Source organism: Aythya marila, assembly GCF_965140915.1.
Source record: "Aythya marila genome assembly, chromosome: 2".
NCBI classification, from domain to species: Eukaryota; Metazoa; Chordata; class Aves; order Anseriformes; family Anatidae; genus Aythya; species Aythya marila.
Genome location: NC_139043.1, coordinates 140,402,573 through 140,427,187, shown reverse-complemented (window position 1 = coordinate 140,427,187; position 24,615 = coordinate 140,402,573). Strand labels below are relative to the sequence as shown.

The 24,615-nt window shown below is 34.9% G+C and overlaps 1 protein-coding gene across 3 annotated transcripts in view; it reads left to right on the top strand.

Annotated features, from left to right (window-relative positions):
- Window positions 1-24,615, top strand: part of CSMD3 (CUB and Sushi multiple domains 3) — a gene marked incomplete at both ends in the record, with an annotated part of 682,849 nt that overhangs the window by 581,626 nt on the left and 76,608 nt on the right. For all 3 annotated transcript variants that reach the window (XM_082754088.1, XM_082754087.1, XM_082754086.1), the window contains 8 exons: window positions 1,627-1,815; window positions 6,576-6,753; window positions 8,652-8,797; window positions 11,332-11,412; window positions 12,708-12,821; window positions 17,808-17,996; window positions 18,445-18,591; window positions 21,196-21,384. In XM_082754088.1, the coding sequence (XP_082610214.1) occupies window positions 1,627-1,815; window positions 6,576-6,753; window positions 8,652-8,797; window positions 11,332-11,412; window positions 12,708-12,821; window positions 17,808-17,996; window positions 18,445-18,591; window positions 21,196-21,384 (1,233 nt within the window). The remainder of the gene's footprint in view (window positions 1-1,626; window positions 1,816-6,575; window positions 6,754-8,651; window positions 8,798-11,331; window positions 11,413-12,707; window positions 12,822-17,807; window positions 17,997-18,444; window positions 18,592-21,195; window positions 21,385-24,615) is intronic.

The window sequence follows — 24,615 nt, the reverse complement described above, 5'->3', positions numbered from 1 at the left end:
TTGTGTTCCTGATCCCTTCAACATCTTTTCCAAGGGACATAAAGTTCCTTTTGATGTTTCTGAGTCTCCTTGTCGCAGCCTAAGTTCTTCCTATGTGAAAGACCAGAAACGGGTGATAGTTCTATGGCTTAACCAAGCTTAGTACCTCCTACCGCCTGAGCGGTACAGGGGAATGGGGAATGGGAGCTGTGGTCAGTCCCTGATGCTTTGTCTCTGCCGCTCCTTCACAGTCACTCTCTGCTCCTGCTCCAACATGTGGTCCCTCCCATGGGATGCCATCCTTCCCGAACTGATCCTGAGGGGGCTTCCCACAGGCAACAGCTCTTTAAGAACTGCTCCAGTATGGGTCTGTAACATTGGTTCCATCTGTCAGGAGCAACAGCTCCAGCATGGGTACCTCACAGGCAGCAGCTCCTGCCAGGTCACCTGCTCCTGTGTGGACTCCTCTCCACAGGCTACAACCCCAGCCCGGAGTCTGCTCTGGTGGGGGTTCTCCACTGGCTGCAGCCTCCTTCAAGTCAGATCCACCTGCTCCACTGGGGGCTCCTTCATGGGCTGCAGCGTGGAGATCTGCTCCATGTGGGACCCATGGGCTGCAGGGGGACAGCCTGCTCCACCAGGGACCTCTCCAGCAGCTGCAGGGGAACTGCTGCTGCATGCCTGGAGCACCTCCTGCCCTCCTGCTACACTGATCTTGGTTTCTGCAAGGCTGTTTGTCACTCCTCACTCTGCCACCTGTTGCTGTGCATCAGTTGTACTTTTTTTGCTTTTCTTAAATCTGCTTTCCCAGAGGCACAAGCAATGTCACTTATTAGCTTGGCTCTTGGCAGCAGCGGGTCCCTTTTGGAGCCGGCTGAAACTGGCCCTTATATAACATGGGGCACCTTCTGGATTCTTCTCACAGAAGTCACCCCTGCAGCTCCTGCTACCAAAACCTTGCCATGTAAACCCACTGCAGCCTCACATCTGTCTTCTATACCTGTTAGCTTTTCCCATACTTCTAGTTCAAAGATTCTTCTGCCACCTTCTTTATTTTCATTTTCAGCAAATTAGATCAATTTTGAATATGGTGTACTTAAAGGTACACTTTGAAAGCATGTTTTTTTGTCAGTGGCCTGTTTTTGGAGATCTAAGTGGTGAAGACACAAAGTCTATTTGTTTTCCTACTCTCTTCTTTTCTAGCACATTACTCCCATACTTAGTAAAATCAAAAGATAAAGTGACTCATCTCATTTTTTCCTTCACAGGAGCTTCATTCCAAAAACCTGTACAGTAGTTTGCTGGTTTCTGTTGTTGTTTATATTCTCAATGTTTAAAGAACAGGAGATCATTTAAAATTTTGTTGTATATTTTCCATCTGAGGTCAGGAATTGTAAATAAATTTTTATGCATATTTCCAGAATTGCTGTGGGGATGTTTTACTGTGCTTATGTTGGTTTAAAATCAATGATTTTAATTGTCACTCTGATGGAATTTAAGATATATTGAATGTCCACGATTTTTTAATTTTATTCTAATGAAAAGCTTTCAAGCTTTTTTTTTGTCTTTCTTTCTTGTTTGAAAGTCTAAAGTGAGCACAATTAATATTTCATTTGCTTTCCACACATTATTTTTCATTTATTTCAGCATATCAACTGCAAAGCTGTCCTGACCCTCGACCATTCCGGAACGGTTTTGTTATTGGGACAGATTTTACTGTGGGACAAACTATTTCATTTGAGTGTTTTCCTGGCTACACATTGATTGGAAATTCTGCTCTGACTTGTCTTCATGGTATTAGCCGTAACTGGAATCACCCTCTCCCCAGATGTGAAGGTATGACCTGAATAGCCTAAGAACCTTTCATTATTTGCAACTTCTCCTAAGGACTGATAACTGAAATTGTTTCAGCTTTTAGAGACCTGTATTATTATATTGTATTCTTTACAGTTGAAGTATTCAATTCACTATGTGATTTTTTAATTTTTATTTTTAGTAGTAGTAGTAGTAGTTGTAGTAGAAGTAATGCTGAAGAGGTGAAATGTTTTATGAAAGTATGAAATCTCTGAAAAAGTATCTGATAAAGTAAGTTTATTTTCAGCTGGTTAGGCTGTAGGTCAGGAATGTGGAGACCTGTGCTTCTTTTTTAACCAGCTGATGTAAAAGCTCTGCACCAAATCAAGTGAAAATGGAGTTACAAATTGAATTTCCCAACTTTGGCTACTTATATTCTGTCTTGTAAGTTGGATAGAAATATCAAAGAAGTTATAAAGTGCAGTTGTCTTCCCGTCAGTGCTTTTTGAAGTTCTTTCTACATATATTTATTGTGAGTGGTGGTTTTTTGTTTGTTTTTGTTTTGTATTACACTTTTTAACTTCTTACATTTTCTTTTTACATTGATATCTTTGCAATAGGTAAGCAGGTTCAAAGAACTGTTACTTGCACATAGCTGAAAATTTAAGGGAGACAGAATGAGTATACGTGATGTATAAGTAAATGACGATTTTATAAAGGTGTATTTAATTCCTGGCTATAGTGGAAGTAGCCTGTATCTAAGACCCTGTAGGGGGACCTGGACAGTATAGGTTGATGTGGAGAGGCCAATGGAATGAGGTTTATAATGGCGAAGTGTCAGGTTGTGCGCTTTGGCCACAACAACCCCATGCAATGCTACAGGCTTGGGGGAGAGTGCCTGGAAAGCTGTGCAGAGGAAAAGGACCTGGGAATGCTGATTGATACTTGCCTAAACATAAGCCGTCTATGTGCCCATGTGGCCAAGAAGGCCATTGTATCATGAATAGTGTAGCCAGCAGAACCCCAGGGAGGTGATCGTTCCTATGTACTCATCTCTGTACACATCACCTTGAGTACTGTGTTCATTTTTGGGCCCCTCACTACAACAAGGACATAGGCCCTGGAATGTGTCCAGAGAAGGGCTACAAAGCTGGTAGGTCCTGGAACACAAGTCCTGTGAGGAGCGGCTGAGGGAACTGGGGTTATTTAGTCTGGGAAGAGGAGGCTCAGGGGAGACCTTATTGCTCTCTACAACTGCCTGAAAGGAAGTTATGGGAAGCTGGGGGTCAGCGTCTTCTCACAGGTAACTAGCGATAGACTAGAGGGAATGGCCTTAAGTTGTGCCAGGAAAGGTTTAGGTTGGAAATTAGGAGACATTTCTTCTCAAAAAGAGTAGTCAGGCATTGGAACAGGTTGCCCAGAGAGGTGGTAGAGTCGTCCTCCCTGGGGGTGTTAAAGGAAAGGTTGGATGTGGTACTTAGAGACATGGTTTAGTGGGTGACCTTGGTAGTAGGGTGATGGTTGGACTAGATGATCTTGATTCCAATCTTAATGATTCTATGATTTTATGATTCCTCACAGTTTCAGGAGGGTTACTCAGATTAAAGGCCTAACTTCCCTCTGTATTAAATGGGAAAACTCAGCATGAAGAATCAGATGTTAAGTATTGAGCATGTTGAAAAGGAATGCCTGAAAAATAATAGTAATAATAATAAAAATAATTATTTTCTGCATTTCTACATTGTATTCTAAATCATCAACCTAAATTTAGGCATTTAAATTTAGGCTTCATTATTTAAAAATCCTTCTGGATTCAGTGAGCCATAGGCATTTCTGGGAGATTCAGTAGCTAAATTTAGAGCTATCTAATACTGAATTCAGAGAGAGAAACTGTATCATATAGAAAGAGATGACACCTACACAGCCTGTCTTTTGAAAGGGTAAGAAGTTAATTCATCACAAATGAGTTTCAACCTTCATTTTATGGATCCTAAGGGAATAGTAATGGTTTATGTCTTAACTGCTAAACGGCTTAGTTTTTTTCCTTTTAGTTACTTCTGGCTGCATTTTCTGTGTGTCAGAATCAAGACAAATTATTTACTGAATTGAGTGACTCTGTTTCTTTGTATTACCTTACCAGAACCACCAATTCTAAGATAGCCCAAAGCGTATTGCTGTTCTGTGACACCTCTGATCAACTTGCTGGGCAATGGCTGCAAGTTCTGTTTCTGTTTCTATTTAATGTGATGTGACACATTAATGTGACACATTAATGTGACAAGAAGATGCAGACAAAAGATCAACCTAATTGATAATGGGGTTCTAATGTGTGCTGCATAGTTACAGATTGCCAACCTTTGTAGCTCCTAGAGAAATTTCTAAAGTTACATGTGCTTTTTTTTTTTTTTTTTTTTTTGTGCAAGTATTTACTGCAGTATTTTTAGTAAAGTTTTGACAGTTTTATATGCTGTGCTTTCTTTTCTTGTTTATTTGTTTGTTATTAGTGAAGGAAAAATGTAATTAGGTATCTTCTAGTTGTTTTGATTTGAGGTAAAGTTCTTCTGTCCAAAAGCATATACATACGGGCTTTTTTTTTGTATATGACAGATAGCACAGATGACCATTTTGTTTTAAATTTGTGTTTGCATTAGTATATTTATAGTAAGGCTGCATAGGTTGAGTGTATAATGTATATTATACATGATTTTACATAGATATTATACATTATACATGTATAATACCTCAGACTTCTTGAAGCAGACCATCTGAATCAACTGTCACTAAACATGCTTCCTGTTTGAACAGTAAACCTCCTTACCTTACAGCATAGCATCAAAGTGGATATATGTAAGACATAACATGCTTCACCTAAACACAAAGAAACAGGTATGTCCAGAAGAGTCCAGAAGCTGCCCTATGTTAGCTAAGAGACAGTTTCAGCCAGATCAAAAAGGAACCTGCCACTGGCCAAATCTGAGACAATGAGCAATGCTGGTTGCACCTTTGTGCAACAGCAGCTGACAGAAAGGGGTGAGAAGATGTAGAGAGAAACACGCCTGCAGACACCACGGTCAGTGCAGCAGGAGGGCAGGAGGTGTTCCAGGCATGCAGCAGCAGTTCCCCTGCAGCCTGTGGAGAGGCCCCTGGTGGCGCAGGCTGTCCCCCAGCAGCCCATGGAGCAGCCCCCGGTGGAGCAGGTGGATGTGGCCTGGAGGAGTCTGTGGCCCATGGAGAGCTCCCACAGGAGCAGGCCCCGGGCCGGAGCTGCAGCCCCTGGAGAGAAGCCCACGCAGGAGCAGGGGGCCTGGGGGAAGCTGCTGCCCATGGGGAACCCTGGTTGGATCAGTTTGCCCCTCATGGAGGAACCCCGTCGTACAGAGCCAAGCGAGAGCAGTTTGTCAGAAACCCATGGTGGGTATATTCAGGAAGGAGGAAGCAGCGGATGAAGAGGATGAAGAGAGTGAGGGTGAAGGAATGGCAGAATTGAAGTGTTATCGACTGACTGCAACTCCCATTCCCCATTTCCCTGTGTTGCCTGGGGAGAGAAGGTAGATGAGGACAGGGGGGGGAAGGGGGGTGGACTTTAAGTTCTCACTGTTCTAGTCTGTTATCAGTAGGCAATAGATTACATCAGTCTCCCCTAGGCTGTCTTTTTTCCCACAGTGGTAACTGGTGTGTAATCTCTCTGTCCTTACCTCAACCCATAGGCTTTTATTCATTTTATTTTCTCCATATTCTGAAGAGGGGGAGTGAGAGAGTGGTATGGCGGAGCTTCACTGCCTACTGCTCTGGAACCACCACAGGCAAATCTTCATTTCCAAACACCTGTTCTTTGGTTAGAGATTCTTAAGCATATTTTAGGGAATCTGGGTTGCCTTTCCATGCCTTTTTAGGATGGGGAGGGAGGTACGTAAAATAAAGCAAATTACACAGCTTTGCTCAGTTTTCCAGAACTAGGTTTCTATAACATATTTTCTCATATGTTACTTGGATGTTGTCACATTCAACATGTATCTGAAACCTTTTTGGAGAAAATCATATAGTTAGCACTAAGAGCATTCCTGAAATGCATAGTTAGGAAAGTCCAAAAACTGTATGGTCAGTCTTATACTGTGTGATGTCTAAATTAGTAAATAACACTTCAGTAAGAATTTCAGAAAGGATTTATTTTGTCCACCAAAATTTATCTTAGGAAGTGCAAAATTGTTTTTCATATGGTGGCACACAAAATTTTCATTTTTGAATTCCTCTCTAAGTTTTTTCCACACATTCTCAGTCAACTTAGCATATATCTTCTTTCATCTGATAGTTTTGTTTGGCTACCTTCTTGTGACAATAAAGAAAATAATTCATGTGTTTTCCTGCTAATTTGTAATTTGCATTAACACAAAGCTGGAACAACGTTGTTCATTGCTTTCACTTGTGTGGGGAATGGTTTAACCCAATGTCTAAATATTACTTTGGTTTCAGATCAAATAGTATTTATAATTTTGGAATTACTTATATTTTTATTTCTGCATTATTTATTTTTATTTTTATTTTTATTTTTATTTTATTTTTTATTTTATTTGTATTTTGACTAACAATGTGAAAAGTAAGGAGCAAGGAGCTCAGAAAAATCTATTTGCTATAGGTAAAACAGTGGTGTTTTAGATAATCTATTACAATGATAATCTATTACAATGATAATCTATTTAGATAATCTATTTACAATGTACTGAATTTAAAGGTATGAATTTCATATGATCTAAGAAGAATACAAAAAGTGTCTAATGTTTTTAAAACAAATGCCCTTTCTATAGCTCTCTGTGGAGGAAATATAACTGCAATGAATGGCACCATATACTCTCCAGGATACCCTGATGAGTATCCAAATTTTCAAGATTGCTTTTGGCTTGTAAGAGTACCACCTGGAAATGGAATCTACATCAATTTTACGGTTCTCCAAACAGAGCCAATATATGATTTCATAACTGTCTGGTAAGAAAACATTATTATTATTATTATTCTTTATTTAATCTTCATGTAACACTATGCAACAAAGTATGAATGAAAGTGAGTATATTTGTGATTTCTCTCTTGACACTGGTGTTCTGTTTACTGAAAATGAGTGATTTGCACTTATCCATGTTTTCCAGTGTATCATTTTCTCTAGATAACAGTGCAACATAAAGTTGCATAGCCCTTGATTCCTTGAATACAGGAAACAATAGCGTAGCAATAATAGTAGTCCTCATCAATTTATTGATCAAGCCAAGTTAACAGAAGTATGCTATCTCAAGAAGTCATAATTAAGAAAAAAGTGATAATAAGCAGTTGCGGCCATGTGTATTATGGTGTTTTAATGCCAATACAAGAAACTACAGCAACACTTTCTTCATGTCTTCCAAGTTGGCTTCTTTCAAACTATTGAAGAGTACATAAAAGTCAAGACTTAACTTGTATTTGGCTATGACAGAGTTGAGCTAACTATAGCTGTAAATAAATTACATTCTCTGTATACCTGCATCCATGTCTATCACGAATCTTTTCAGATATTGAAGCCGCCATTGTTCTTAGTTGCAAAGTAAAGGCAGGAGGCTGTAATCAAGAGGAACATCTCCTGTAGTAATTATGAAACTGTTACCAGGGGCACCTTAGATGTTTCAACAGAAGTTAAGACTTTGGAAGTTTGCCTAAAACAGTAATTCACAGATTATTGAATCTGCAGGTGGAGAGGGTAGTCTTGTAGTCTAAGTAGCACAAAACAGTGAGAGGAAATTTGGAATATTCATAATTTGTTTCATTTCTGTTGCACAGAAATATTAATTTGGCTTCACATAAATTCCAATATAAATCAGCATTTCATTCCCATTTTCCTAAATAGCTCTCTGTTGTGGTGATTTCTGTAAGATCTAGTTATCTTTCACCTTGCATACTACAAACTGTCTTGTCCTGTATCCCAGATATTTGATTGCTTTGCCTTTTGCTTAACTAAAATTTCATTTGAATTATGTATCTAGACTATCATCCTGATAGGTAATTTTGAATCCTGTTTTACTCTTCCCCACTTGTTTTGTGTATCAAACTTAGGCTGACCTTCAGAATCTTTCCTGAATTTAGTTATATGTTTATATGCATACAGACATCCTTTCTCTACTTCATCCACACAAATCAGAACACTACTATCCATTTCCAGTACTCCTTCCATTTGGCTCTTCCTTTCTCCCAAACGATTTCATGTGGTTTCAGTTATATTCCTGTCCGTGTTATAAGCTTAGTTCTAACAATAAATGTAATTGTGTATATTCTACACAATTACAAAATTGTGTAATTAATTTTATTCTACAAAAAAACTCAGTTTTATTTCATTATATGTTCTTTGATGCTTTTTTTAGACATTTTCTACCCTATTTCAATTAACATAAATTTTAGGTTATGTTCTGAAATTAAAGAACAGTTTTCCACTGTTTCCAGTGGAAAAAAAATGCAATTTTTTTTCACAATTTAAATGCTTCTCCAAATCATATTATTTCCCTGAGAAACTACAAGGGGAAGGGAAAGGGGCAATGTACAAGAATTTGGACAAAAGTACTGCCGCAAAATTTTCAAAACAGAAATATATTCATAATTTTATTTTAAAATTGTTTTCAGTTAATATTGTATTATCAATAAAACAATTACAAAATGTAAACTTGTATTATTTAATGTTCATCAGTTATTATTTGTAAGGAAGCTAATACTAAAATGTAATGCCCTCGCATTACAATTCTGTCCTCTGTACAGTTCTAATCTTTAGTACTAGTTTTGATTTAATTTTTCTATTACTACTTTGTATTTAATTGTGGAGAAACTAAATTATTTAGGCAAAGAACTTTTCTTTTATCTGTTTTTCTTAGGGATGGACCAGACCAAACTTCTCCTCAGATTGGACAATTTAGTGGCAATACTGCATTAGAATCAGTCTACAGCACTTCCAATCAGATTCTGATCAAGTTTCACAGTGATTTCACTACCAGTGGCTTCTTTGTACTTAGTTATCATGGTAAGCATGACAAACTGTACTTTTTACTGTCTGTACTGATTACTGAATTAATAGAATTATTTTTCTAGGAAGAGTAACTATTATTAATGTGAGTGACCATTAGTGCATTAGCAAACATGTGAAAGACTAATATGAATAATGAAAATAGAGCATTTTCTCAACCAATATATTAAGTATAGTAATAGTCAAGAAAAAACAGAATATATTGTGAGGAGACATAAGCAAAGAAGATGGAATCAAGACCCTGCAAGTTCGAGGTGCTCATCTTCTCACTGCTGACAGTACTTCTAAAATACCACACAATCTAAATGTTTATGAGGAGCTTGCAATGTCTCTTAGATATTTAAGTATTTTGATGGCAGTACTCTTGTTATAGAGATATCAAGACAGTGAACTATACTATGTAATTAACATTAAGCTGTTACTGAAATAAAAACTGACTGTATGACTAAAGATGTAAGTATTAATGCACTGAATTACACTTTTGTAGTGATTCACTTCTTCTATAGCCAAGTGTCTCTTGCAGTCCTGTCATTACAAGGGTACTTTTATGTGCATTGTGAATGCCTGTTGGATTTACTATCCCGGGCAACATGGACAGACAACAGACTGCTTTCTGGATCCTGAACAGATTTGGGGTCTAGAGGACTTTCTTTTTGACATAATAAAGTCCAAGGTGCATACAGAAAAAAAGAACCAGGTGAATTAGAGGAAATTTAATGTAAACAAACCAAACCAATCAAACAAACAATAGTAACAACAACAAAAAGCTTGTGTCCCACAATGAAACCAACCAACCAAACAAAAAACAACAACATCACTGGATTTTTCTGATGGAGGTTTGAGCATATCCTACTTTAGTAAGATTGGGCAATACGGTTCACAATTTTGATTCTTAATCTGAGCATTTACATTGCATCTTGCAGTTTGTAGAGGGCAAACTGACAGTTTACCTTAATGAATATGTGAATTTATATATATTATTGTATATGAATATATCAATATATGAGCAAATACATTGGAAAATGTTCATACTTGATCATAAAGTCTCTAAAGAATTTAATCTCCTTTACTTATTTTTCTTTATTATTATGCAAATTGTCATTCCAAAAGTGTGGGAACTAATGTGTAATATATATGCAAACAACAGCATGAAGGATTATTCATGAAGAAGCTTAAAACACTTTATGAATTGATGTTGTCAAGATAAATAAATTTCTCTGTATCCTTGAGTCTGTGCTTCTTCATGTCATCTCCTTACAATTTACAGCAATAAAACTGAGGTAGTGTGTGGAACCAGATTTATTTAAAACAGATAATTTGGGGATTAAAATGAGTGATATTCTTAAATGAGAAACATTTAAGATAAATGATGTGAATTGTTTGTTGAATCATTTTTTTTTTTTTAATTTAATTAGTGATTTCTTATTTTTATTTTTAAGAATGCAAATATGACAGCAGTTCCATGTTTGCTTGGTGTGTTTTCTTTTAAGTATGTTTATCCCAAGGCAGGATGTTAGCTTTCTGACTCACTGATTTAATCAGCTCTTCATCATACAGTGGATGAAAGCATATCAAATACGGGTGACTCAGTAGCAACAAAAGATACAAATCTTTTGGTTAAACTGGGAAAAACAGAAATAGGTATGATTGACCTAAATTTGACACATTCAATTACTAAAGGATCCAAGAATAGGATGCAACAAAGACATGGATAAATGAAGCTGAATCTGCCATAAATTGATGATGTTTCCTGGCTATGAGAGATGCTATAAAACAATGTTATCTGAAAATGTGATATCAGTGAAAACCAGGAAAATATACTGTCATTGACCAGCCTGACTGTATACCTTTAAACACGGAAAACTACATTGTCAGTGCAAAACTTTCATCATGATTTCTTTGGTTGTATTTCTGTACCATTTGCATTCAAATTGAAGACATTCAATTGAAATGTTAGGTTTGGACATTTCATCCATGTCCAAATCTAAGTCTGTCCTCCTCGGTTCTCTGTAAAAAAAAAAAAAACACGCTATATTGCTTCTTAATATTCTTCCTATTTGATGTTGTTTTTGTTCTTTCCTTTTTTTTTTTTTTAATTTAAATAATTAGTTTCACCCAATTATTTTACCTGTCAGTTGCATACATATTAAAACTCAGAAAATTATTAGGAAGCACTCAGCAGTAGAAGTGTATTCAGGATAACTTTAGTAAATAAATAAATAAATAAATGATTGAACAATACAGAAAATCTGCTTTTCAGATGCATACACTTACATGAGAAAATTTGTAACTACCTCTTAGCTTCTTAGATTATCTATAAAGAGAGTTTTGCTAATAAAATGAAGAATGCAACTTTCAATTTTTCATTCATTCTGAAAATTATGTTTCTTTTGATTCTGTTGAAAGCTTCTTGGTAGATGACTAGATGTTTATTTTTATCCTGTTAATGTGGGTATTATCTCAGTTATGTTTAATGGCTATGTTAACTGTGTAAGTCTGGGAGTGTCAACTGTGTTGTATTTCTGTTATAGCCTATCAGCTTCGGGTCTGCCAGCCTCCAACAAACATCCCAAATGCTGAAATTCTAACTGAGGATGATGAATTCGAAATAGGTAAAGTGAGAGAAAATAAATAAAAATGTAAATATTTAAAATGTAAAAGAGACTATTTGCACAGATCAGTTGGTTTTATTTATTTATTTATTTTTCAGGATGTTTAAGAAATAATTCTTCTTCCCTATACATCCTGAATCCTGTCCATATTTTAGAGATCACATCTGAGTACCACAATAACTCCTTTCCAAACAACTTAGTGCATTTTTCATAAAGTTTGCAATAACACATTTTCTTACACTGAAATTTAAGAACATTTTAGTCATGTGTGTATAAGTATACCTGTTCATATATCCATATAGTTCATAGAACCATAGAATATACTGAGTTGGAAGGGACCCACCAGGATCATCAAATCCAACTTCTGGCTCCACACAGGACCACCCAAAACACCAGACCATATGTCTGAAAGCCTTGTACAAATGCTTCTTGGACTCAACGCCATGACCACTTCCCTGGGTTTCAGTGCCCCACCACCCTTCCAGTGACGAACCTTTTCCGAACATCTAGTCTGCAACACCCTGTCACAGCTTCTTGCCATTCCCTTCAGTGCTATCACACATCACCAAATCAATAACTCCCCCTATGTTCCCCCTCAATGATGCTGCAATGAGGTCTCCCCTCAGTCTCCTCTTCTCTAGACTCAACAAATTCACTTCAGCCAATCCTCATACATCCCTCTGGACCCTTCACCATCTTTGTAGCCATCCTTTGGACACTCTCTGATAGTTTTATAGTTTATGTTGTAGTGCCCAAAACTGCACTCAGTACTTCAGGTGAGGCTGCACCACCTCAGAGCAGGACAACCATCTCCCTTGACCAGCTAGCAATTCCATGCTTAATGCACCCCAGGATACATTTGGCCCTTTTGGCTGCCTGGGCATGCTGTTGACTCATAGTCAACATACCATCAGCCAGAACCCTCAGATCCCTTTCCACAGGGCTGCTCTACAACCTCTCATTCACCATTCCCAGGTGGGTTGCCACTTCCCAGGTGCAGAATGTGGCACTTATTCTTGTTAAATTTCATACGGTTGGTGATTGCCTGGTTCTCTGATTTGTCACAATCCCTCTGCAATGTCTCTCTATCCTCAACGGAGTCAACATTCATTTACCACAATGCTTCTTAGATTAATCAACGTTGTTTATGCCAGAGGTCATTTAGCTCATTAAACATGAGCAAGAAATTTCATTAATCAATGATGTTTTCAAAGCTAAAAGTTCCAACTAATTGATGTTTAATGGTATTTTGTATGCTTTTGGTTTTATTTGTTTATTTTGTTTTTATCAAACAGGAGACATAATAAGGTACCAGTGTCAACCAGGCTTTACATTGGTTGGTAATGAGATTCTGACATGCCGACTAGGTGAAAGGCTTCAGATGGATGGAGCACCACCTACTTGCCAAGGTGTTTTATTCCTTTTCTTTCCTTCTACCAGACCAGCTCAATGGTGATTCTTTAACTACCCTCCACATCTTTATATAAGATGCAATATTTAAAATATTTCAAAATTTTAAAGATACTCCCAATATTATCACTGTTTGTTATGGTCAAATATATGTCAATATATGGTCAAATATATGTCAAATATTAATGCCAAATCATTAGTAATGTTTTAATACATTTGATGAGTATTAAGGGTTACTACTCTATTTTGTGAAAATAATTTCACAGATTATTCTTTGGACAGAGCCTACATTTAAAAAAATAGAAATGAGATTATTTCATTTTCTCTAGGACACAATGTTATGAAAATTTATATGGAAATTAAAAAAAAATAATAATGTTAATAACGTAGCATGGGTTTGGAATGGCAAAATCAAAATACTATCAGTTTTTCAGTGCAACATTTTTATTCCATGTATACCAGAGATAGTTTTTTTGTTTTTAAGGGGTGTGTGTGTCTGTTCATTTTCTACCTTTTACTGAAAACTTTGGAGAAACAACACTACCTTAATGTTAAGGTTGAAACAGTCTTACAATCCTGACAACCACTAACATCACAGTTTAAACCAATCTTTATTAATCTGACATTTAATGTGTTTCACTAGTATAGAAATTGTCATGAAAAATGACAAGTTAGGGTCAGCTAACCCTAACTACTTTCCCCTGCTTTATGCACAAAACTATGTAAAAGTCAAAGTCATTCCTATGATTAAGTCTAGTTCTTAAAGTGCTTTTGAATTGTGAAAAGTGCTTTTTGAATTTCAAGAAGGGCTTCAATAGTGCTCATAATTTCTTAAAATCCATGTGTTTATTTAGGTACAGTTGTGTCTAGGAATTGCTTTAAACATCCCCAATTTAAATTAAAGTGCTTACTGAGCGGGTGCTCACATAGCATTTAATGAGTGGAAAACAATAGGAACCTCCAGGCACTGCTTAAATGTTAAAATGTTGTCATAGTAGATGGAACAATCAGAGACATACGTGCTGAACCTGAGACATTCTCTCAGCATGTGTTGCTGAAGTTAAGCGAATATTCATACCAAGACCCCAGTCAAAAAATCAGGAGTGATCAGTTACTGTAGTTAATCTTTTCCTTGTCACATATAAATGCTAAATATTGGATCAAATACTAAATGCAAAATCAGTGCTCTCATTGTTTTAGTCTAAAGCTGAATTATATTAACATAGTCTTCAGAATTAGTAGTCTCATAAAATGTAATAAAAATCAGATTAATTAAAAATGTTTAAAATGTCAGTTCAAAATGGTCACCTAGGGTAAGAAACAACATAATTTCCCCTTGTATTTATTTAATGTGTGCATTTGAAGTTAGGAATATATAAGCTAAATTTCAACATTCAAACCTGGATCTACAGATAACTAGAGCCTAGAGATAGCAAAATTATGTGCCTAAAAGGTATGGTTTTTTATGATTTTAGTATACTATACTGGTCTATTTGTAAGCTAGCATACTTTGATTGTGTAAGCTGTAACTCATTATACAAAAGTTATTCTTAAGGATTAAATTTAGCTCTTCTGTTGGTACATGTTCATCCTATTTTTCTTACTTTTTTTTTTTTTTTTTTTCCAGTTAGAACATATATTTTAATGTTAGACTTTATAGTGTTAACTTCTTCTGCCTTAACCTGGTGTATATGCTACACACTTTAGACAGTGTGAAGTGAGCCTAGGTTGAATTTTGCTTCAATTTTTAACTTGATTTGCAGTATTGCAAATACCTACATTCAGCTTTCATTTATTTGTTTAAACTGAAGAGTGCTGTTGAAAGGAGTTTAAATACAAATATTTTTGTTTTGAATCAAATATACTTCAGTAAAGGTGTACTTGTCTACTAGAAGAAAATATTGAAGCAAAGTCTGTTTCTGATTTTGTATGCTGATTATAATTGGTACAAGTTCGTTTACACCAGATATTTAAAACTATATTGACTTATTTTTTTCACTTATGTGTATCAGTTTGATGAACATTTCTTAAAATACATGCAGATTTCCTTCTTTCCATCAGAAAATAATCACCTACTTCCACAAGCTTATGTAAATGCTTATCATCTTGCTTTGTTAGAGTATTTCTCATACCCAGCATCTAACTTTGCCCTCAATTTCCTTGAAATTAGCTTCTACATTCAAGATCAAATGAATGCTTCAGAATAAGAAGATTCAGATTATGTATTGTACCATAATTAGATGACTGTGCCAAAATTATTGAATGAAAACTCTCAACTATATCTCAGCTACGTTAGCTCAGATTCATAAAATAATTTAACTACTTGATTCACAGGGGAAGCCATTGTATGGAAATAGGTCTTAAAGAGCTCTACAAAATTCATGAGCAATATTAGAAGGGGATTCTGAAACTGAAGCAAGTATGCAAAGCAGAACCAAGCAAAGAGCGCAAAACTAGTGGTAAATAAGCTAGATAGTCAGAGCCATCAGCCAGATAGTCATGGTCATCAGCCAGTTGACTATGTTGCCTTTCTGGCTATTTTGCTCTCACTCCTTCTGCATGTGTGTGTGTACGTACATTTAAAACTTGACGGGATCAATTCTTTCATTTGCCTCAGATAAAGTCTAAATTACCAGCACTGTGGTTTGAGAGCCAGATTCTAGGCATGAGAGTTTTGGTTACTCCTATGTGGAATGAAGTTATTATTCAGTCTCTTATTTATTAACTGAGGCAAACACAGAAACATGAGAAACATTTATTTTTATTTTTATTTTTATTTATTTTTACTTTTATTTTTATTTTATTTATTAATGTAGCAATTAATTGGTAATTTTGGAAGTAATAGATTGGTATTTAAAATATATGGACATATTAATTTATCTTAACATGAGTTTTATCTATGAAAGAAGATCATTCTCTCTCTCTGTTTTTTGTTTTTTTGTTTGTTTTTGTCTGATTTCCTGTGACTTACATTTTTCTCCACAGTCCAATTACTTTTTTTTTCCATAAAAAAACCTATTTTCATATTTAATAAGCCAATCTAGTATCCTATTATGCTGTTGTTAACTACAGGAGCTCAGTACTAACTCACTTTCATGTGTTAGTTGTGAATATTAAAGCCAGATTTTAAAGATCCTGTTAAACAGGCAGTGTTCAGTTCTAAATAACCTGTAGGTCACTTGTCCATATATCTTAAAGCAAAACAGGTTCTTGAAAAAAAGTTCCAATGGTAATATCAAATATTTTTCTTTAATGAGATTGTTATTCTATGTAGACCTAATGAATCTGGATTAATTCAAAACCTCTACATCATGCTTTTAAACCCAATTTTTCTCAATTTCAACAGATCCTTTAAATGGTGATGTTAATTAATTTTGACACTAGCATTTACTATGCTCACATTCTCTCTCCCTTCTGAAACTGCGACAGTTAAAAATACCAGAGTTGCAATGCATTTTCAAGCAAATCTGTAGCTGAAAGATGAATAAATTCAGAATATGATGTGGAAACTAAGAAAAAATAATTATTCAGAGTAAGGTGAAGGCAATACCCACTGAAGAAGTCATCAGGGATGGAACAAGTGTTAATTTTCATCCCTATACAGCACATTTTCATTTTTGGGGATCCAGCCTCTCCCATCAAGGGACCAGGGTAAATCACATTCCTTTTTGTTGTTGTTTCTTAGAGTTGAATTTGAGATAAGAGCTGTCAGAAATTAAAAACTTTCTATTTTGGAATTTCTTCATCAGCTGACGTACCTACTTAATCAGGGAGATGGTCTGTCTCTGGGTTAAAAGAAAGTTTCAGGTTCTCTGAACTTCAGAGTTCACTGTACTAGAAATACGAATGTGTAACCAAAGATTTCTCATACAAAGATCTAATAAAAAAGGAAGTGATCTGCAGATACAGGTTCAATATGAACATAACATAAATGACACAGTTATCAAAGAACTGAATGATAGTAAGTTATATGGAGCTAAAAGAAATATATGTATGTCAGGGTTAATTTTTTTTTCCTTTCTCATTGATATCTATTTTCTTATAGAAAATATATGCTATAAAGCATTAATTTTATGGTGCACTGTTGTACCAGTTTTAAAAAGGAGAGTTAGCATGAGATTCCATAACTCATTCAGAAGTATAACATCAACATCTAAACTGCTAGTCTCAAGCTGTGATTATAATAACCCTTCCTTGCTCTTTTATTTGGTAAGAGATATAATAAATGGGGTTATAGCATGGAGAATGAAAAATAGAACTTCAAATAGTTTTTGTTGCATGTAAAAGCAATAATTTACCATTTTCTGGGATTTCTATGAACCTTAAAACTAAGTAGCTGGATTAGCACGTATCATCTTTTTGTCTAGTGCTAGTGAGTAACAAAATGTCAATCTGAAGTGTCTTATTTTCTACATGAAAGTCAGAATGTCTGAATAGTGCTACATTGTGCAGTTTATATATGTCAGCATTCTTGGAGCTTGATTGAGGATCTCAAAATTTAGGTGCTACTTTCTTTTATACAGACAGATTGTGGGAGGAATTGATTAAACTTTATTCAGAATTTGAAAACCAAAAATCACAATGCCTTCAAGTTTATTTGAAGTGCAAGACTTTACATGGAATTATTGCTGACAGTAATAGTAATCTGACAAAGAAAAATCTATGTTTCTTTTTTTTGAACAATGGATCAAATTAGTACTTGAACATATATCTCCTAGAAACTGAAAGAAGAAAAATACCATGAATTAATAACTACTGAAGGTTGCAGAGCTAATTTTCAAGATAAATATTATTTCTGTTTTTCTGTTGTTTTGTGTGTGTATGTGATTTCCTACTAACTATCTGTGTTTTTAAAATGTTTTCAGACTTTCCATATTTAGGAAAATAAAATAAATAATGCAGATATTTTAAACAAAGGAAAATCTTGCAATTAAAATGAAACAAAAATAGAGTGCTTTAGATTTTTTTATCAATCTGTTTCACAGTGCTCTGTCCAGCCAATGAAATACGTCTGGATTCAACAGGAGTAATACTGAGCCCTGGCTATCCTGACAGCTACCCAAATCTCCAGATGTGTGCATGGACCATTTCTGTGGAAAAGGGTTATAATATCAGCATGTTCTTTGAATTCTTCCAAACAGAAAAGGAATTTGATATTCTCGAGGTGTTTGATGGTAACTATAGAATACACAGTTTTGTATGATACATTTTCTATATATCAATTTTTACGTGTGCTGCAACTCACAAATCACTGTTTATTAACTATAAATATATTAATTTATTGATTTAATATTTATTATTTATTATTAACTATAAATTAAGTATAAAAAACGTAATTACTTGGATTTGTTTTTCTGAAAGGAACTGTTGTTGGATTATGTTGTGTTTAAAAACCATCCTACATTAGTTATGTTTAGAAATACTTTTTTCAGAACAAATAGGTACCCTGTAGTATATAATACATATACACAACATGTAAATTTCCATTCCTAAATTAGATTAATTTACCATTTGCACAGAGGATATTTTCTTTGTATATTAATTATATTAATACAATTTGTTGTATGTGATTTAAAACTTTGTAACTCCTTTGTTTGTTCATTTTTTCTTCCTTGTATCAAGGACCAAATAGTCATAGCCCATTGCTCATTTCTCTCAGTGGGGACTATTCATCTTCTCTCAACATAACCAGCAATGGCCATGAGGTATTTCTCCGGTGGTCAGCTGATCATGGCACCAATAAAAAAGGATTCAGGATAAGATATATAGGTATGCAAATAAAAATTTTTATAATGTGTATAAAGTTTCATTATAGACCATATTTTAAAAAGAGTAATATAAGAAAAAAGAGTAATATAAGCTGTATTTTGTGACATTAATTGCCCAGACTAAAAAGAAATCCAATCTGTTTTGTATGTGAACCTGGTGATACTGATTTCACGAGGGGAAAAAACAAAACAACAACAAAAAGAACGCATACCCTAAATAGGAGGTATGCATCACATGTGCTCTGTAGAGATTTAAGCAAATGTTTCACTGAATGGTTAAAGCCAGTAGTAAAGCTGAAAGAATCAGCTTCCTCCTTCTTACATGTCATTTATTGGCACTTGTGTGCCTTTGTCCTTCATCCTGGATCTTTATGCAATTCAACCTTAATGTATTTGGTGGGACAGAGGAAGAGGTGGCAACAAGGCAGTAGTGAACAGCTGTAATCTGGGAAAATATGGGACTCTAATGAGTTATACCCTTTAATTCAAGGTTCAACAGAAGCAGCATACAGATATAAAAAGCCAGCATTGTATGTGTTATTAATTCAAGTTAACATTAAGATGGCACTTAACAAAGAGTGATTTTTATATAATTGCTTTCATAGAACTATTATACATGTATAATACCATTTTTACAGGTTAATAATTTTCATCAGTCAAGGTAGAGGAGTTGTTTTTACTATTTGCAACAATTACACAAAATCTGTATTATTTTTTTTTAATAAATAATAGACCAAAGACATGAAATACATGGGATACACAGACCTGGGGATAGTACCTTTAGAAAGTTGCACTGATAATAGTAAAGAAGTTGGTGTCATGATATCATGATACAATTTCACTTTACAAAGTGAAGAAACGGAAAATAGATATGAAATTCTTCTGTCTGATTTGTTTTTTCTTTTTCCTCACTCAATTTTTGACTACTTCACTAATGCAGGAAAATAATTAGACAGCACAATAGTCTGTAAAACAATATTAGTGTCATCTCTCCCTTTAGAGAGGACAGTTTTCTCAGAGGTAAAATGTTTGCTGTGTAGTAAGATAAAATTCACTGTTGTCTAGACAGAAAATATTACACTGTACTTATTGTCTATAGTACCCATTGGATCCAATAAAAGAGTGTGAGGAGAAAGATCTTAAAACTTTAGTGACAGTAAGAAAACTATTGACAGGAAGTATTTAGTAATATTTACCATAACACTCAGAAAATACTAGTATATTTTCTTATATACTAAAAGAATAGAGGTGTTTGTATCTCTGCTTCTTCTAAGAGTATAAGGCAAGAGCAGTGTAGTGTAAGAGGAAAATGTTTTCATATTATGTGCTGTGAAAGATACAAATCATGTTCTGCTGCTAGCTTTAATAGAGTCATATGACTCTTTATTAATAATGACGCAGAAATATGAACAGCCATATGACTCCATCCTTATCAAAGGATGCCTTTGCCTGAGAAAACCATTGCCCTGAAGTCATAGAATGTGGAAAGGCTTAAAGAGAAAGTGAAGCATCAACTCTATTTGCCTGAGGAATGGAACAGTTTCTTTCTAGTTACCAGTATTTCTTCAAAGCATGAGGGAACACCTGGAAACCAACCTCTAACTTACTTTTCTGTGCTAAAAAATGGGGAAATACCATCTTAGTTAACATCTTGCCTCCTCCTTGACGAAAAAGATTGGAGACTAAGTTAAATGCTTAAACAAACAACATTTATTTTAAACTAGCTACCAGGCTGTAAGTTTCTTCTGTTGGAGTTTTTTGGCAAGGTACTGCCAAAACAGGTGACTTTGTTCTCATGAACTTAGTGGAAAATGAATTTAAAAGAAATGCAAGCATAATGACATCATGATACTTAAGCAATCTTTAATGTCATGCAGATTTAATGTACAAAAATCCTTTTGCATTAAAACAGCTGTATTTCTCAAAGATATTTTTGTTCTTATAAATGCTTCTGGATTTTTATTTTATTTTTATAACATCCAAATAAGGCTTCTCTAAGTATTTTTTATTTTTTTTTTCTCCATGGATTTATAGTGGCACTCATAAATATGATTAAAATCTATTTTAGCTGTCACTAGTTCACTTCAGTTCATTGTATCACAGAACTTGAAAGTAACTTAATTAGGACCAAAAGGAAAAAAATAATTTGTAAATAAATATGTGTAGTATGCACTTGATATTTTCTTCTTCCAAAAATGTTGTATACTACAGACACGTATATAATTGCAATAAATTTCACCATCAATAAATTTCTATGGTTTACTTGATTTAACAAGAAGACGGTAAGTAAAAGAGAAGTGAACTATCTTTATACATGTATATCAGTGTGTGTGTGTTATCAGTATCTCAGACTACTAAACCCTGAAGCCCTTACAAGGCCCTATTCTTCAGTACTATTGTGATATTCTTGCAATATGTAATATTCTTTTACCTTTACACTTAGTGAAATTGCTTGATGCATGTGTGATCAGGACATGAAATACAACTTATACTGATATTTTCTCATATTGTTATCAGATGTCCACTGAATTCAATAAGAATTTGTCAAGATTGCCACCTGGATCCTAAATGTATTTTTTTATTTATTTAATATTTATGTTTAAAGCCCTCTACTGTAGTACTCCAGAGTCCCCTCCACATGGTTTCATTGTCAGTCAGACAGGTGGACAGCTCAACAGTATGGTTCGCTGGGCTTGTGATCGAGGTTTTCGGCTTGTTGGGAAAAGTACTGCTGTATGCAGGAAGTCTCCATATGGTTATTACTCATGGGATGTTCCAGTCCCGGCTTGCCAAGGTAAACTATTTAATTATAAAATAATATATCCTAATTAACTCTATTTTTTCTAACATAATCAATTTTCTGACTTAAAATGAATAGGAGGTATCTATCTATGTTTCTATCTAATAAACTGATCAAAAACAAATGCATTTTTAGGAAACGGTATAAAATTCATTTATTTTTTTGTTGTTTTGTTTGTTTGTTTGTTTGTTTAGGTTCTAAATTTATAATTAAAATTTTAAATTTATAATTTTACATTTTACTTTAATTGCCACTTTATCATGATCTAAGCACTATAAAAAAAAAAAAAAAAAAAAGACCTGAAACTTGCTACATTTCCAAGAACAGGAAACTGGAGAAAAAGAAATCATTACCTTTAATGCCATTCTAATCTGTCATGATTTACACTGAAATTTAAAAACAATTAATCAGATTAACTGATGTTTTATGTTTCAGGCTATCTACTTTGTACTCCAGGCCCCACCCCATAGTTTTTTATTTAGTCCCTTATGCATTATAAAAGCAAAACACGTTTTCCTTAACAAGAAAAAGAAAATGGTTATTTGATGTCCGTCACAATTGTATTCTAATTGTCCCTTTCCTGAACAATGTCATTGTTCTGATAACTTACATATCTCTCTTCAGTGAAGTATTAAAATGATTTTTTTTCCATGCAAAAATGCAGCTGTGTTTTCTAACTTTTGTTCAGAACTTCATATATCAAGGAATTTACATTATACTCTTACATAAGCTGGTGAAAACACCAGTTTATATTCAGTTAGATTTCACAAATCCATGGTAGTAATAGATCCTTCATTAGGACATCCTAGCTTAGTGTTTTGATTAGATGCTTGCATACATTTTGTTCCTGTTGAGCAGTGGAGATTAATTCTGTATGAATGTTCCAAGATAATTTCCCACAAGTGTTTTTTGACAGTAAGTCTTTGAACTGCAAGTATGCTTGTATTTTTTAAAACTGTGATACATGTGGTGCATTTGCTGCATATCATTCTTTATCTTTTTCTGCTCATAAGTTGACATAAGGACTGCTTTTGTGACAGTTATTTGTAGAACCTGATAAGATTGTTACCTAGGTATCTCAAATAATTTGGAAAGTTCTACTGTTATATATATATATTTGTTATTTGTTTGTGTGTGTTTTGTTTTAAAACATATCAGTCAGACGTTGTGCTGTCTGATCAAACAGAAAGATTGTTGGAGCCGACTGTTTGAATGGAAAATTACTTAATATATGTATTAATTTAATAACAGCTAATCATAATTATGCATATGATGAAGGTTAGCTTGATAAATTATATAGATGTCATTCAAGTCTTCCAACAAGTCCCTACATGCTAAATGTGGTTGTGGCCATGATATGTGGCTTGCAATTCACAACAGCAAACTCTTCAGAATCAACTTTACTACTGTGAAAACCCTCAGAAGAAAGATGATTCCATGCATCACTCATGCATCTAAACTTCCCCTTACTTTGTTGAGGTGAAAATTATCCCCATCCCTGGATGATACAGTTTTATGATATGAACCCTTTCATTACAATTTTGAGAACACTGTATGTAAATATACATAATGTTCTTTAACAGAAGATATTTACAGAAGGGATTAGCCATTTGCCATTCCACATTTTCCTCCACTACTGAGGAATACAACTTCAGCAAAAGTCGTTTTAAGCATGAGCTAGTGCTTTTTACATCTTGTTATATGATGATGATCATATAACATGATCGTGATGATCATTGTTTTACTACCCATAATACCTGTCAGTCAACTTTTGTCTGCTGTCAGGTTTTGTTCTCCACCATTAACCACCTATTTTTCCAGGTAATATCAGATGACAAAGTCAGAGCCCTGCCTTCTACTTCACATTTACATTTACAGTGCGTGTGAGTCAGCACAGGCAGGCAACAGAAACAACCACAGACTCACAGTTAAAATGTAAAGAGCAGATTTATTCTTGTTACCTCACTAATCAGGGGATCCCTGAAACAACACCTAAGCAGAGGGACATGAGCACAGGCACATAAACAGGAATGCAGAAACCACTGAACAGGGTCCGTGATAGGAGATCACCGGCCTGCTGGTTTCACTTGTTTTTATCAAAAGTTTGCGCAAGTGCAGCTTTTACCACCATCCTGTGATTCTCACTGTGCTTCTTTGATTTTCTTTATACCAAGGCCGGGAGCTCAAGCACATCAGAGAGGGCACCTCGAAGTCCACCAAACACCTATGTTATCTATGAAAAGATAGATAATGTCGTCAAACGCACAAAGAGCAGCAGACATAATTTATTTGTTTTTCTACATTGCTGCTCCCCAGACTTTATGTATTCCCAGCTGCAAGGTCACTTAAGCGTATTTACAATCCTGCTTGCCAGTTGTCCATTCTGATCCCATCCTCCTTGCCAATCTTCTGCTTTTAACCAATTTCTCCCAACACAGTCTAGCTAGCAAAGCCATTTTAATCAGTTCTTCATCTGAAGTCGGGATTGCCACAAGTGACCATTTAGTACAGCATAAAATGTTTCAGACTTATTTTTACATAGTAGTGCAAAGACAAAAAACAACAGCAACAACAACAAAAAGTTATTTGCAATTTCTTTGTTACCAATGCATCACATTTTAATCTATTTATTTTCTGTCTCCTAAATGAAGATTACCAGTCAAATCACAGTAGAGGTTACTGGCATCATTCTATAGGAAAGAAATCTCAAATTTGTGAATTCTTTACCTCTGCAATCAGCACATTTATTTATTTATTTATTTATTTATTTTATTTTTAATAACAAGTTCAATCCTTGACCAACATTTTTGCTGCCCGCAGAATATTTCTTGACTGTATTTAATGTGTTTTCTTTATATTTTTCATTTTTCATCTGTACAATTAGTCACTACTGAACTCTTTCCTCTCACTAATGAATGCCAGCAGCCTTTTCCATTACTGCTTTTTATTCTTTTCAAATTCATAAATAATGTTAGAGCATTTTCTTATGTTCTCATTTTTATACCTATATGAACAGAAATCTTGATCTCTGAACCTCTAAATAGATAATACTGGCCATTCTTGAAATCTTGCTCTATAGAACTTTTCAGATACACATTTTCGTGGATGTGGTGGTTTTACTCAGGTGGGCAGCCAAGCTCCACCACAACCACTCTCTCACTCCCCCTCTCCTCAAAGAGGAAGGGGGAGAAAATACAACACAGGGAACTCGAGGTTTGAGATGAG